Below are 16,142 nucleotides of genomic sequence, written 5' to 3'. Positions count from 1 at the left end.
CTCACACTCTCAAGTCCCCCTTTTCCCCAAACACACACGCCCCTTTAATTTGCTTTCTTTTTCTTTCTATCTGGCTCACGTCACACACATACACACTCCCCTCTGTTGCCCTCCCGCCTCCCTTGGGTTGCCTCTCCCGCCCTGCAGACTCTCGAGTTACTGTGTAACTCTAGATATGGGCAGGGTCTGCACCACGGGCCCATGCAGGTCCCTCTCAGCTCCTGCGAACCACTGAACAGGACAGCTTAGCCTGGATTTGCAGAGTGGATAATAATGATGCTCAAGTCTGATCTTTTTGTTTGTTTTTTGCTGAAAAATTTGTTAAAATTAAAAACATTTTGGACAATTTTTTTCTGACTTCCAGATTTGCATTGTTCTTCACACAGTCTAATAATTTCTATAGGCTTCCTCCAGTACTGTATGCATTCCTAAAGTTAACTAAATGTTCCTGTTACTGCCACAAATCTTGAAAGCATGAACTTGCGAGCCAGCACTCGCCTCATTGTCTTCAAGTTACTTCATTAACTTTGTCATTGATTTCCCTCCAAAGACCACTAAATCTGCCTGTTGTTTATGAACAAATTAATAATCAGAGCGCCTCCTTGCGAGCCCGTTTATTAAATATGTTATTGATATTTTAGACTGAAAGAGGACGACATCATTTATCAGGCCTGCCAAAGCAGATTATTTTTGGACGGAGAAAAGCTCACAACTGTTTCACTTGGATGGAAATTAGGATTTGCCTGGCTTCACAGAGCATCCTGACATAGCTAAATAAATGCAAGATAATGACAAGGGTGCCTTCTCTCTGCTGTCTAGAATCAATGACAAACTTTTGCGTTTGTATATCTGCTTATAAGTAGCTATCTACTGCCCCCTTTGGAGTGAAAACAGTTCTCCCCCAGCCTCTTTACTCATGAGATCATATATGTGAATTCTCTCGATTTTGATGCAAAATAGGAACTCACTTCTTTCTGATCGATTTCACAATCAATTTGGTTTCCAAGAACAATGAACTGTCATACATTTGTGAAAGGAACATATGGTTGGAGAGAGACACAGTGACAGGGTGAAATATATTGTAAAGGGGACAGCAGACTAGCATTACAATAACATATCCCATATCCACCCACCTGTTCCCACTTCTCTCATATGTTCTGCTGATGCTTGGCCTTCTAAGCCCACCTCCTCGTGCTCCCGTAAGCCTTTAGACCTTATTCTTGTAAATACATCACTGAACTGATCCTGTCTGCCTGCCCCTGTCTGCGTTTGGGTTGTATCCCTGTTGCCTGTATGCACCGGCTGTAAAATTTATACATTACCATTCACTGGTGAGTCTTATTGCCATGGGAATTATTTCTATTTGATTTATGTTTTTTTCATCCACTCATCTATTTATTTGACAGACGCCAGATTTGTGAGGTTTTCCTTACACAGTAACGCAAGCTTCAGAGGACTTAATAAATTAGCATTAATATGTAGTTTTCTGGGACTCTGATGGTGTATAAATTAAATTACCTTGTTTTTTTAACTCCTACTTTAGCAGTTCAAACTAGAATGAAAGATGCAAGAGATGACAGTCTCTACTGCCATCCAGTGGTTAGTCAAGAAAACTAATCACCTCCATATGGAACAGATTACAACAGAAAGTGAGTCTGTGATAGCCTGAAGTGATGTAGGTCAAACTGTAATTTAACTGGTAATGGTACTGGAAGCAATGAGAGAATCCAGAGAGAATGAACCCTGTAAAACTGACTTTCAGTTCATGTAGAAATTAAGCAGAGCAGTGATACATTTGAAAGCTTAGGTTCTGTGTGTTTTTACACGTATGTGCGCAATTACAGTACAGTGCGTGGCAGTGTGTACTCCAACATATCCTAAGTATTAGACACATGGTGTGTATGGCACACAGAAAGAAACTATGTTTCTGTTGTGGCTTTTTCAGACTGAACACAGGAGACTTTTCTTTTTCTTTCTGTTGACGGCATTACACATCTTGTAATGATTTGTCAGGATTTGGCCATAATCCGCTGCCACATGGAATGTATTCGTGTCTGTTTTTTTTTTTTTTCCTTTCTCCTCTGCTCTGCTCTCCTCTCCTCTCCTCCCCTCCACCACAATATGGTCCAGAGAGCTCAGGTCATGTCAACTTGATCCATTGGCCCCTCCTTATTTAGCAGTGCAAAAAAGTCAGTGCAAAGGTCAAAAGAGGTCAGGCAGGGGCCCACTGTTAACTCAACAGATACCATTAAAGGCTGTGTGCTTGTGTAAATTAGCTACTGATTTTGATGACAACAAATATTGACCATATTGGCAGAAAAATCTTTACTGTGACATGGATGGCTCAAATCATTCAGGAAAAAAAGGTATTAGAGGTTAAGGATCAAAAGTAAATTGAGCCTCCTGGGAATAAGGAGAGAAGAGTAGAGCAACAAGACAATGAACATCCGAAATTCAAGAAACGTACACCCAGCATTGGCTCAAAAAATGAGTGTGCACATGTGTGATTATAGTCTATAAAAAGATGCAAAGTGAGGTTTAAAGATTAGAAAATTCCTTGTTAGGTGTAGAAATTCAAGATAAAGAGATCTTATTTATAAAGGGATTTACTTGACACTATCTTGAAAACAAACGACAGGTCCTCTGAAATGTGCTGTGGTGTGTTTCACAACAGACCAAGTAAAACTAGATTAAACTGGACTGAAATAGATTAATCTGCTAAAATAAAGGCCATTTTTTTCTGGCTGGAGAACACACTGGGACCTGGACAACCCTTTTGAAGTATCGCTCGGTGGGAAGCAGCCAGTTGTGACAGGAGCAGGTGAAAGTGTGTGTTTGCTTTCAGCTGGGGCCCAAAATACCACACGCATGCAAGTTCACAAAGTCTGATTTTTTTTAAATGTATGCACAGGAATAATGTACATTTTGTTCACTGCCACTGTAATCTGATGACACAAGAAAAACTGAACTTTAAAAACACTAAATCACAGGCTGATTCAGTAACTCCAGACTGAATAAGAGTATGTGTGAGTCCATGAAACAAACCTGCTCAAGCTTCTCTCTTGCACACCTTCAACAAACAATAGAGCAGAACAGGAAATGTACAAGAGTAACCCTTCACCCCTCAACAAGGATAAGCCCCTTTTATCCTTGGTGACGCAAAGTTTTATCAGCTTCCTCTTACTATCACTGAAAACAAGTAAGGATGTGCACAGTAAACAAAAGCTGACAGGTCACTGGGAGGAGAGAGAGAAATACAGCTTTTCAAAAAATGGATCAAGCTCCTGTGGTCAAAAGCACACTCTGAATTTAGTTCTCCCTAACAGCTAGAATGACTGTTATAGCCTAAATCGTATAAGGAAGAGCTATAATATATGTAATATAAGTACAATTACTGAAAACAGTTTTAGTCTCACCACACCACTGCCTAGCATACATGTGGAAGATGACAGCTCCACCTGTGCTGTCTGATTTATAGCAACATATGTCTGTGCCATAAATCAATCTCCTTTTATGTTGTAAAGTAACCCAATACATTTCTTGTACCATCCAATTTAAAATAAACTGCAATGCAATCTTACCGTGTGAATGATTTTTTGATGTTTGAAAGTTATAACAACAAAAAAAGAGACCTTTTTATTAATGTCACGCTTGCACACTGTTTATAAAACTGCACGAATTACAGTATATGTCTACTGTTTGATTATTTCCCATCGGCGCAAGTGGAGCAGATGGCGCGTCTGTGTCATGGCAAAAGCAAACACTCATAGTTTGTAGTTCCTGCTGAATCCAGCCAAGGCAAGGTGCAGTAAGTCAATACAGTCACAACTAAAGCACTTATCAATTATTAATCAACTGCTCCAATAGGAACACTTGCAGAAGCAGAGGAGGAGAGGTTGACTTGGAGTTGGACATGGACATGGACTGGTGGACGCAAGAGTGAGTCATACCAAAAATGTAGTGGAGACAGTTAGCTGCATCGTTGGCTCAAAATCAAACACAAATGTGTGCACACTCGCATGGATTCAAATACACACTGACACCCACACACAGAGGTGAGGTTTGCACTGTACGTTCTGGTTAAAGTTCCCCAAAATTTCAACACAGTTTCATTGGAGAGGTTCAATTATATTATTAAACAGCAACCATGAAAAGAGTTGTGACTACACGCTGACTCAGAGTCCCTGGTTTATTTATGTACAGTTATCAAGAAGAAGTTTAATTAAATGTACAATATCCTTTATGGTTTGGACCTCTGAGTTTTAAAGGTAAAGATGTAAAAACTCCTCTTGTAGGGTATAGTATTCATGCACCCTCCTCTATAAGCAGCATGTTGTTGGTTTAGAGACTGACTATATGACCCTGGTGATTATGAACTCAGCAGCTCATTACCACTACGCTTCAGTTGTAAACACCAGACATGTTTACAGCAGCTGTTTGTTTCAGTGTTCTTTTGAAAATGTTGATCCTGACCGGAATAAAACCTTAGAAGAAATTCGGCTCCATGTTGTCAGAGGCCCAGTTTTACGCTTGTGGAGGTTATGCAAGGGCAGAGTATTTACCACAGAATAAACACTTGTGCCTCCAGACTGATACTGTCTGCATCACTGTACTTAGAGCTACATGTGAAAGTGTACTGAGCCATAACAACCTGACTGCTCCTGAAGAAACACTGTATGTGATTGCTTCATGGTAGGAGAATGTGTGATGTAATCAAGGGTCCATTAGTGTCTGCTCAGAGATGATTTAGGCCCAAACAATTAAGTCTATCTTATTCAAAGGGTTGACATTGGGTATATAAAGAAAATAATAAAATTACAGCAACAAACACAACTTCATTATGTTTACAGCGACCATTCTCTGTCACGTTCCAAAACATCTCCAGCCAAAAGCGCTCGTATGTGTGTGTGTGTGTGCGTGTGTTTGTATATGTGTGTGTGAGACTGTGCGCCCCTCCTACCCTCACTCCGCTCCGTGAAGCCACAGTTTATAATTTGGTGTGGAAGCGCTCAGGATCCGCTGCCCGCCGGGGAGAGAGACGCACCGGGAGCCTCGACGCACAAACTCACCGTCAGAAAAAATGACCGTAGAGAGAATATTCGATGAGCTCGGACATTTCAAAAGGTATCAAAAGCATGTTTTACTCTATCCAGACTTAGTAAGTTGGCATGTTTGCTTTGTTCTGTGAATGAGTTCGGGGGTATCAGCAGCCAGTTGGTGCTTTGGAATTGTAACTTCTCAACGTCTGAAGTTATTTTTATTCCATGTTGCAAATGCGTTTTTGAAAGCAAACACCAAAAAAAGACCGAAAGAGCGCATCCCATTCCATTTCATGAGTTGTGCACAATGCTTTTGGGTAAACAAAAATTTCTACCACATGTCAATGCTTACCGAGTCTCCACTCAGAGGAACTTTTGTGTCCTCTGTCTATATATTTTTGAAAAAAAACTTTTTTTTTTTGTATTTCAGTTGTTAGAAGAACTAACGCAATTATAAATCTTTCTGAAGTGCATTAATAAGTGCCAGAATGTAACTTTCAGCAAATGTTTCTGATTTCCCCCTTTAAAGTAATAACGTGCTGAATTCATTCAACTTGATTCAAAGCATAAGGTAAATGAATAGGTTCAAGAAAATGTAGGTTATATGTTGAAATGTGAGATATTTTAAATCAGTCCAGCTTACTTTAAATACTGTCAAATCTCTTGTGATGTTGACTTTTTTTTAACTAATCACTGCAACATCTGGGCAAACTTTATACAGTACAACAGGATTAGTCATCAAAGGATGATTTGTAAGATGACCCCAGCAGTTATCCATTAAATGGAAGACCTAAAGGACTGCTCCCAAACCACTCATCTTCTCTTCAGCTCTGGTGTCAGCATATTTTTAAGGCACTTTCTTTCTCTCCAGATTTCAGGCATGTCTGTACTTTGCAGCAATCTTCCAGGCTGTATCCTGCGGGATCCACTACCTGGCCTCTGTCTTCTTAGTAGAGACACCAAACTTTGTTTGCAGCGTGCCCAGCAACATCACAGATGTCCTGTACGGCAACCTGACGGTATCCAGTCTGGAAGAAATCCTGCCGGTCTTCAAGTCGGGGACTGGGCCCTTGGTGGTGAGGACGGCTGAGGGCCAACAGTGGGAGCTCAGCCGGTGCCGCAGCGCCCTGCGCATTGACCCAAAAGACTTTACATACGACTTTGATGGCAACAAAACAGTGAGAGCCTGCAGTGGGACCTTTGTTTACGACCACACTGAAGTTCATCAAAGCATTGTGACGGACTGGGACTTGGTGTGTGAGAGAGAGTGGCTGGCCAAGCTGTGCCAGCCCACCTTCATGCTGGGGGTGCTGATCGGAGCGCTGGTGTTTGGGGACATTGCTGACAGGTAAGCAGGGGCTGCAGGATGGGGGAGGATGGGGTGGGTACTGTGTACAAACATGTATTCTCTCTCTTGCTCAGTGGTTGATGTATGATACATACACTCGCGGTGGCCTCATAAGCACGGAGGTGAGGGAAAGGGATGACTAGAATGACAGTCAGGTAGGAAGAGTAAATGATCTCTCTTCATGAGGGATGGAAGAAAGGGAGGAGGAAGAGACGAGAGTGGCAGGAAAGCAATAGGTGCCTGGGCACACTTTGGACAGATCAGGTGATCTAACCGAGCCAAGACTGAAGGGGTCAGCATTTAGAAGTAGGACTTTAGTCTCATGTACTGGAGGGTACACTTGCTTTGCAACCTCATATCTTATAAATGGATCCCACTAGCAGAGTTAAAAGAGAAGGATTAAGTGCTGATGGTTAGTATGGACGAGTTAATCATCATCTATCTCACTGTATCTGCTCTTACACATTTTATACATAGTCTTATCCACCATGACTAATGGTCGAATGCTTTTATGAGCTGGACATTGTCAAAGTCTTGGTCCTCACATTGTGAGGTCAAGTTTCGCCTGTTAGTAGCCGTGAGGTACATTGAGCAGGCAAAGGGGTTGTGGAGCATCTCTTTAATGTTGAGGTCAAAGTTCACTCTCATGTTTATATACTGTGTTCTGTTTTCTTGCTCTAAACACAGAACTCGAGAATATTTGTGCAAGACATTAGCTTACCTTGACCCACAGAAAATTAGCTGTATTGCTTTACTACAAAAAGTTGCTAACATCACAGCTAACATTTTATTGCAGAACTTTAATGGCCCATACAAAGAACATACTATTCTTGTCTACAACTTGTATTCAGATACCTTATATATGCCGTGCAATGCCTACATCATAATATTGGTCTAGTGATACCCAACACAACTTTCAACACAACAATTAAATCATCTTTTATTTAATGCATTGCTTACCTGAACACCACCTTATTTCTTTTTATCTCTCTATCTGTCTTTCTCTACCTGTATGGGTGTCTCTCTCCTCCAGGGTTGGTCGTGTGAAAATTCTGATGTTCACCAGCCTCTGCCAGTTTGTGCTTGGGGTATCTGTAGCGTTTTCTGGAAACTACTATTTCTTTGTGGTGCTTCGCTTCCTCCTTGCCATGGTGAGTTCAGTGTGTGTATCTGCTGTGTGTGCTTCTGTACTGTGTGCAGTTGTGTATCCAAGTGTATTCTTGCATAGCATGGTTGCTTGAATTAGGGAAATTATTAATGTGGAATAAAATTTTAACTAGAGAGAGCATACCAAAAAAGAAAGTAGGTAGGTGTCCCTGAGACCTCTAACTTATTAAAGGTAATCCACCAGTGTGAAATTGACGACACTAACGCTAATGTGAGTCATTTTGAAAAAGGTCTCTGTTATTAACACTTGCCCAGTATAGGACAAGGGAGGTGCCTTATTTTCCATTTCGGCTTGTAAACAAGCATGCTTCTCCAGGTTGATTATGTGTCCAGTTTCTCTAGGTTTTTTCTGCAAAACAATCTCTCAGCCAATCGCTAATGTTCTCTACGAATACATCAGGAGCCACCTCCTGTTAGTCATATTGCAGCCAAGCCAACATACAAACCAACGCAAGATGTTTGCTCCAACTGTGCATAATAAGAATATAAATATAACTGTGTAACTTTAACTGTATATCTACTATATTTCTGCCCTCTTCTGCACAGGTAGTAAGTTGCTACATGTAGGTTGTTTTAGTTAGCAACCCAAATAAGGTCAAGTAGCAACTGTCTTATAATAGCGTAGAAAAAATAATTTACATTCATATAAATCAAGGGAATGCAAGAAATTAGCAGAAATTAGATCACAATTGCTCACATTTTTCATCATCAAGAAAGAAAACGTACATTTATAGAGATGTTAAGGGAAGGATCTGTTTTTTACGAGCATAGATATGTGTATATATAAATATATGAATATGATATTTACATTTATATCTGAGTTGAGTTGATGTCTTTGTAAAACCTAGAAAAACTTTATGTCTCAAAAATAAAACCAGGACCCATACGGGTTAACCTCAGTTGGTGCAACAGTCTGAAATTTCCAGACCACAATGTTAAAAGCAGGCAACGATAAGGACTGTTTGAGATAAACCGTAGTAGAGCAGGTGAAGTTATAGAGTGTCTTTAGTGGTTCTTTGTATGTTCACGTGTATGCACATTTGTCTTTCTGTGTACAGAGCACTAAATAAAATGTGCATAAAAAAACATGTTTACAAGGCAAAGGAAGGGAGTCATTATTGTTTCAAGTCCGCATGGCAGTAAAGTTGTGCTGAAAGACTCCCCTACAGTCTGTCCACTGTTTCACTGCTCTCCGTCTTCTACCATCCCCCCAGTCCTCCTCAGCTACAGCTGTTGTTTTTCACATAGAATCAGTCAGATAGGGTACGCTCATACAGCGGAGCCACACTTAACACAGTGCAGAGTCTTATAAGCAGGGACTTAAAGTGTGATTACTGCCATATGTATCACACAAAGGTCTGACAACAACATGTTTACCTGTAAGTTGCAGAAAGTAGAGAGAGTGCATTATCTCTCTATTAAGTCTTACAGTCTGACTTGGTATGATGTTAGCAAGCTTTACATAAATATACATATATAGCACCATTTAAAACCCTTAAATAAGAAGCACTTTGCATTCATGTGTATATTAAAAATATGTGTTGAAATTCTTTGTTTTATGTATTTAGCATATTCTTGTACATATTTCAATTCCTTGTATCTCATCCTTTTCCATTTTTGAATCTTCCATCTCTTGTGTTTTCCTTCCTTCCTTCCTTCCTCTCTCCATCTCTCTCTCTCAATTTTTGTCCTTACTGTGTCTTCCAATCCTGCTTCCGGTTTCATCCTTTTATCTGTGTCCCTCCTTTCCCTTTGCTTTTGGCAGGTGTCCAGTGGCTACCTCGTGGTGGTGTTTGTCTATGTCACAGAGTTCACTGGCATCAAGGTACGAACATGGACCTCTATGCACGTGCATGCAGCCTTTGCCGTCGGCATCATGGTGGTGGCTCTGACTGGTTATCTGGTGCGGGTCTGGTGGATCTACCAGATCATACTCTCCACGTGCACCTCGCCGTTCCTGTTCTTCTGCTGGAAGTTCCCCGAGACGCCCTTTTACTTGATGGCCAAGAGGCGTTACAAGGACGCTCAGACCCTGTTGGATGCAATAGCCCGCTTCAATGGTCTTGATTACAGGCTGAAGGTGGAGGAGCTCCTGGAGCCAGAGGAGAGGGAGAATGGCAGAGCTCTGCTGGGGGAGTCAGAGGAGCGGCCATTGCAGTCCGAAAAGAAGCTATCCATCCTGGACCTGTTCGGCAGCTGGAGGATGGCGGGCCGTACGTGCACAGTGTGGGCCATCTGGTTCATCGGCAGCTTGGGCTACTACGTGTTCTCTTTAGGCTCAGTCAACCTAGGAGGAAACCAGTACATTAACCTCTTCCTTGCTGGTAAGTGATTGGCTGGTGAGTGTGAATGAGCATGAAAAATATTGATATCGCAAAACTATACAATTGTAACATCTAGCTTTGTGTGTGTCTTGTTACACAACAACATCCTACTTAGGTCATAGGTATAACTGTGTGTGTAGATGGATTTGGCAACTGTTGACAACTGCTAATAACAGATTTCCATGTAAACAAATCGGCCACTCAGATAGTCTTATTTAGTTAACAGGCCTGGGCCTGTTAACTAAATTGAGCAGTATGCTATTTAAAAAAAAATAATTGTTCTGTACACTACAAAATATTATGTCTGTCTAGTGTTGTGTGTTAGTTCAGGGAACATTGTGTCACTGGCGAAGGCGGTGAGATCTTTTCTGTTCTCCAGTTTGGCTTTGTTTACTGCTCTGTTTTTGGTCACATAGCAGGTCAAATTAGCCTGTGAGCAATTAAGAAAAACTACAGCCCTCCTTCTGCGAGCTAAATAGTTTCCCTGTGGTTTTTCATCTAATAAAGGAAATAAGATTTGTACTGTAATAAACATTTTTTTGTTAAACAAATCAAGAACCGATGTACTGCTCATGTAATGCTGTTTTGAAAGCATTGGGTTTTCTATGGCACATTTCCCAGTATAAACTTTAAGACTATTATTTCTCACAAATGTACATTTTAAATGCTACGTTTGATACTAGTTATGTCTGGGAATCAGCAGATGATATGCAGTATTTACATTACATTTACTTCCTCTTTATAATTGAATGTGCTTCTCTTTATGTCCACTGGTAACATTTATAATCCCTACTTATTTCATTTGGAGACATTCAGTAGAGCACATTTGGGAGGCCAGTTATTTATGACCCCTAGATGGAATGTCTCGGTGTCAGTGTGTCAGTGCCACGATAACGTCTGACCGAGAGTGCTGTGTTTGGCTGTTTCCAGGTTTAGTGGAGCTCCCCTCCTATATGGTTGGCTGTTTTGCAATGGACCGGATTGGGCGGAAGAAGACTTGTGCCCCAGCTCTGCTCCTGGCTGGGATCGCTTGTATGCTCATCATTGTGGTACCTGCTGTACGTACTGGGAGTGTGTGCGGGAGGGAGAGTATGTGTATACATTTAGGATATTTAGGTATTCTTGAATCTTAAATATTACAAAACCACTTTTTTCACACTATTATTTCTTTGGGGTTATGTGCTGACTCAACACAATTTTTAGTGGCCCCATAACAAAATTCATCTTTTCTTCTGACAAGAATTCTATCATTTATACTTATTTGACCCCAAACTCAGAGGAATTGGCCCGATGACACAAAAATAATGATGTTCAGTCCAACAGAACGATTATCCTGCAAAGACGGCTCATTTTATTGTTCTCACAATCATCTTTAGATTTTATTACTTAAATGTTTTCAACTCAAATTTGGAGCATTACACATGTGACAGTGACGCTGCTGTCAACAAGATGTGACTGTTAGTCGCTGGGGAGTCGTGTGTCAGGGGCAAGGTAATACAGGGCTATTTTTAAAGTATTTTCTGCACTGACACAATCTGTCTGGACCGTTAGCTCTTGAGTTTACTGTCCTGATATTACCCCGGACCATTGGGCCACTGTTACTGATCCCTAATATACGGCATATGCAGTTCCTAATGCGTGTGTGTTCTGACCCAAATTAGTTTTGTTTATGGTTGGGTTGGCAAACAGCTGGTGTGTAATGTCTAAGTAAATATGACCTTTGACACTGAAAGCCACACGGTCAGCAAACGTGAGCTGAAAATGAGCAGTATGGAAACAGAGGAGATGGAGAGTCATAACTGAGTATGGAGGCATTCCCAGTGGATAGAAGTGTTCTGAATTTAATGACTAAGTAGAATACATGAACTTGTTTCTTAGTCACAGGACCTACAGACACTCACATTCTTTTGTTATCCAGTCTGCCCAGCTAGCTTGGTAATCTTTAGTATTATGAGAAGGATACCTTATCTTATCTTCCCTCTTCCTCCTTTCCTTCCCTCTTAGTTGCTTCGCTCTCCTGATAGATACATTGTAAAAGCTGTACAGTATTTTAGCAGTGTATTATGCTGTATGTGTTTTGCTACTGGGTGTCTTGTTATCTCCTCCACATACTGTATGCGTTCATATGATTTATATTTTCTGGAATTCTAAGAAATAGGCTTCTTTACTTTCCCTGCAGAGAGGTAGATAGCCAGAAGCCTGTTAGCTTTGCTTATCATGAAGACTTGAGGAAAAGGCGAGCTTGGCCCTGTGCAAAGGTAACATGGTAGAATATATCTATCAGTACCACTAAAAATGACTAAAACTAACTACTGCTACTAACTCTCCCCATATGTTGTTAACTTTTTGGACTTTATTTTATGTTTAGATAATCTAATTCATCACTGTTGAAAGTATTTACCTTTGCTTCCCATAGATTCTGTAGATCTTTCAATACATCTTTGCACAATGTGCTCTTCTGTTCTGGGCTCGACTTGCTAAGCAAGTTTCTTCATAGGTTATGGAAGATTTGTAATGCAATCCTTGCAGTCAAAACCTTGTCCTGTCTCAGAAAGCACTGCTAACAGTCTACCTTTTTATCATGGCTAATCTGAGTGCGCTTTCTTTTGAATGCTATGTTTGTCTGCATAGCTACACTGTGCTGTACTTAGTGAGGGAGTTACAGTAATATTTATACTTATTTCAGTGGTTTAACTTAGCCTTATCTGTATTTTGTTAAAATTGTTAAAATTTGGCCAATACAGATGACTCCTGCCACCACTGTCCACTTGGAACTGAAATGACCATGAATGAATTGCCAGTATTCAGGCTCAGAAAGGGCACTGACTGCTTAACAGGAATTCATTGATAGATAAAAGATTAAAATAATAAAGAACATGTTAATTCCAAACATCAGTACAAGCAAAAATACTGGGATTGTTCGACTCAGTGCAACAGCTCATTTGCGTCACAGCTCACTTTCCAAGAACATTTTCCACATGCACATGTAGTACACGATAACATTCACACACAGTGTCCAGTTGCAAGTCCCATTCATAGATGTGTATATGGTGTATAACAAGTGCTTACCATGCCACAATAACAGTAAGTATGTAAGTAAATTAACAGTAGAGTCACTGAGAGAGCAACCATTCCTTCAGTTTATCAGATTACATGGATAGAATTTAATCAAGTCAGCATGAACTTCAGTTCACACATCAATGGAGTGCTGTAAGAGAGTCTGTGCTGCTGTTTAAGACTTTTAATGCAATCAGTGGTCTGATGAAAAGGCTGAAGGTGAAAGGTCAGGTGTATATTTGTTTGATGAATTTAGTAATATAATCTACAAGTTAAAGGTTCATTTACAAACTTAACTTACTGTTTATACAATGTATATACTTATCTTCACCCCCACACCCCCACCCCTTTTCCACAGGACATTCAGGTACTGGCCATAGCTCTCAGTATGACAGGGAAGTTTGCCATCGCCATTGCCTTTGGTCTCATCTACCTGTACACCTGTGAGCTTTACCCAACCATCATCAGGTAAGAGCAAACAATCAAAACTCATACGCCCCGTACAGCTATTGTTTTATGCACAGCTACAGATCTGATACACTTTTTGATCATAAAGTAATGTTGCTTTTCAGTTTACAGTAATTTATATTTGTTCATATCTGTGGCAGTATGCCTCATGTCTGTACCCTGAAGACACTAAATCTGTCTCTTCATATGTTGCTGACCATGTGTATGATATCCCCCCAGGTCTCTGGCAGTGGGTAGTGGCAGTATGATGTGCCGTGTTGGCAGTGTGGTGGCCCCCTTCTGTGTGTACCTGGCTGAGGTCTGGGTCTACCTACCTCAGGTATACATGTTCTCTTCTGGCTGGTTCTCTCAGAACAACAGCTATTATTTAATGTTTAATTACCGGTTATTACCTGTTCCATTCTTTCACCTTTGCACCTTGTTCCTCTTTGTCAAAGTTTGTCTACTTGGGTATCCTGGCAACAAAACAAATTTTCGGTAATTAATTTTTTCCTTTGTTCATCACCACCCCTGTGTAGCTCATCGTAGGAATCCTGGCATTCATTATCGGAGTGCTGACGTTGTTGTTGCCTGAGACCCTAGGCAGACCTCTGACAACCACATTGGAAGAGGCTGAAGCTCTGGGACGAGAGCCCAGCAAGAAGAACTCAGCCCTGGGCAATAAAGATGCCGAGGACGGGTTGGAGATGAATCAACATGAAGCCAAGGCTTGAGTTATACACTGCTGGAAGAGAGAGAGAAAGATGCACAAAGAGAAGCAAATGGAAAGAAAAATGAAGGAAAAGAGAGGAGGTGATGGCTGCCAAAAACTGACATATTAGCTTCATTGATTTATTGGATTGTTGGAAGAAAATGAAAAAAAACAACAACAAGCTTTTTAAAGACCTTGTTGAAATGACGTGTTTGTTGACATTTTGTTCTGTAGAGAGACCAACAGTTCTTTTCACTCTTCTTTAAAGGTCTTCAGACATTACACAAAGCCTCATGCGTGCATACAGATCTCAGTTATGTAACAATCAGTCACAGATGTAGTGCAATCACAGTGGCCAGTTGAATTCAATGACAGAGAAAATCATATGTGGTATGTGTGTGTATATTGTGTGTGTCCAGTTGTGGGTGTCCAAGACCCAGGAAACATATAGTATAATAAAGGATCATTTCAGTTTGTGACAACTTCAGTCGTATTTTTGAAGTTTTGCCCATTATTTTTATTAGTTAACTAATAACTTTAAACTCACTACAGTAATTTCTGAGATCTGGAAGCATGGTAGCTATAACACAAGTCTGATAGGGCAAGAAACACCAGCAGTTAGGTGTTGTAAACAAGCCAACTGTTTAGCCAAATTATCAAAACAGCTTTATTTGGAACTCAAAGGAACTGTAGCACACCAGAAATGTCAGTAATAAATCACACAGGAACAGTGTGTATTATTGTGCACAGTGGGTCAAAGTTGAACCAGAAATTGTGATCTCAGATCTCAGCAATTAACTGCAAAGCCAAAACTACAAAAATAAGACCCAAATTGTAATAATCTGGAATTATCCTTTAAAAAGAGGAAGTTACCGTAAGTATAGTGACACAACAGTCAATTTCTGTACTGTGATTGAGTTACCTCTCTGAAACATCTAATCAATCAATCATAAGTGCAGATCATGGCTGTGCATATAGTATTAAGGTGTACAGATGTTATTCTAAACACGTGTAATACATATCATTTCCAGGATCTAAACAATATAATGATTTTTTCTAATATGAAGTGCCATTTTTTTATATTTTTTATAATTTTCAACTTTTTCTTTTGTCAATCTCAGGGCATCCTCTTTTGGATATCACTGTGAAATGATCCTAAACATACCGTTTACTTTTACACTCAGTTTGACAGTATCCATCTTGTTTAAGATGCCATTGCTTAGCTTTAACTTTGTATCTAATGTTTGTGTGTGTGTGTGTGCATGTGTGCATTGGTAAGTACAGTAGTTGGTGTCCCAGTTTTCTACGTGCTTATTCAGTGTATACAATCTAGATGCTGGACATACTGAAGGAAATGTATGTAGTAAGACGTGATCTCCAGATGTTTGGACCAAAGGCAGGAATGAAGCACAACAGTGTGGAGATGTATTGACCTGCTTGCAATGTTGTAGTGTACTACTAGCATGTTTTTGTTTCATATCAAACCATAGTATGGTGCTTTAATCTAAAGGAGATCAAAAAATCATGACAATCAACTGGTATCCTAACAGTGAAGACATTTAATCACCAGGTGGGGTAAAAGGACTCAGTATTTAATTCTGGACAGATTTACAATCAACAGTATGTTGTTGTTTTTTTCGTATGGATTGATTTTTTGTTAGTATTATTTTTATTTCATTGCGCAAAAATAAATAAGATGTTGAAGTTGTTGACGTCTTCATGGCTATAATACACTTTTAAATTAAGTGTTTTTATGCATCTACTATAACAACCACAGTTCTATTTCATAAATGTGCACCTTTGCAAGTTAAAAGCAATCTCCCTCTTCCTCTCTCTCTGTCTATCAAACTGGAGGGTTCAACCTGGTGCTGGGAAAGTAGGGAATCTATTTTTGTCATACGGGGAATATAGAGCAGGTCTGAGAACAGCCCACCGACACTAACAGCTTCCTATTCGCCGGTGGAGAGGAGGTCCCCACTGCCAATGCCAGCTCCTTCTGCACCACCCAGCATATAAACAAACCCTCTGTGTTCAACTTTGGAGAAGAA

General features: G+C 40.3%; 1 protein-coding gene across 1 annotated transcript; it reads left to right on the top strand.

Moving 5' to 3' along the window:
- The first annotated feature begins 4,972 nt into the window (after nucleotides 1-4,972).
- slc22a16 (solute carrier family 22 member 16) lies at nucleotides 4,973-15,803 on the top strand. Its single transcript, XM_035678370.1, has 8 exons — nucleotides 4,973-5,124; nucleotides 5,911-6,387; nucleotides 7,421-7,538; nucleotides 9,320-9,878; nucleotides 10,809-10,936; nucleotides 13,294-13,403; nucleotides 13,623-13,722; nucleotides 13,922-15,803. The coding sequence occupies exons 1-8, from the start codon at nucleotides 5,081-5,083 to the stop codon at nucleotides 14,114-14,116; spliced, it is 1,731 nt and encodes a 576-aa protein (XP_035534263.1). The 5' UTR covers nucleotides 4,973-5,080; the 3' UTR covers nucleotides 14,117-15,803.
- The last annotated feature ends 339 nt before the right edge of the window (nucleotides 15,804-16,142 follow it).

This window comes from Morone saxatilis, unplaced genomic scaffold, assembly GCF_004916995.1.
Source record: "Morone saxatilis isolate NCDOM2014 unplaced genomic scaffold, NCSU_SB_2.0 Contig7, whole genome shotgun sequence".
NCBI lineage: Eukaryota > Metazoa > Chordata > Actinopteri > Moronidae > Morone > Morone saxatilis.
This window is presented reverse-complemented; position numbering and strand designations above follow the sequence as displayed.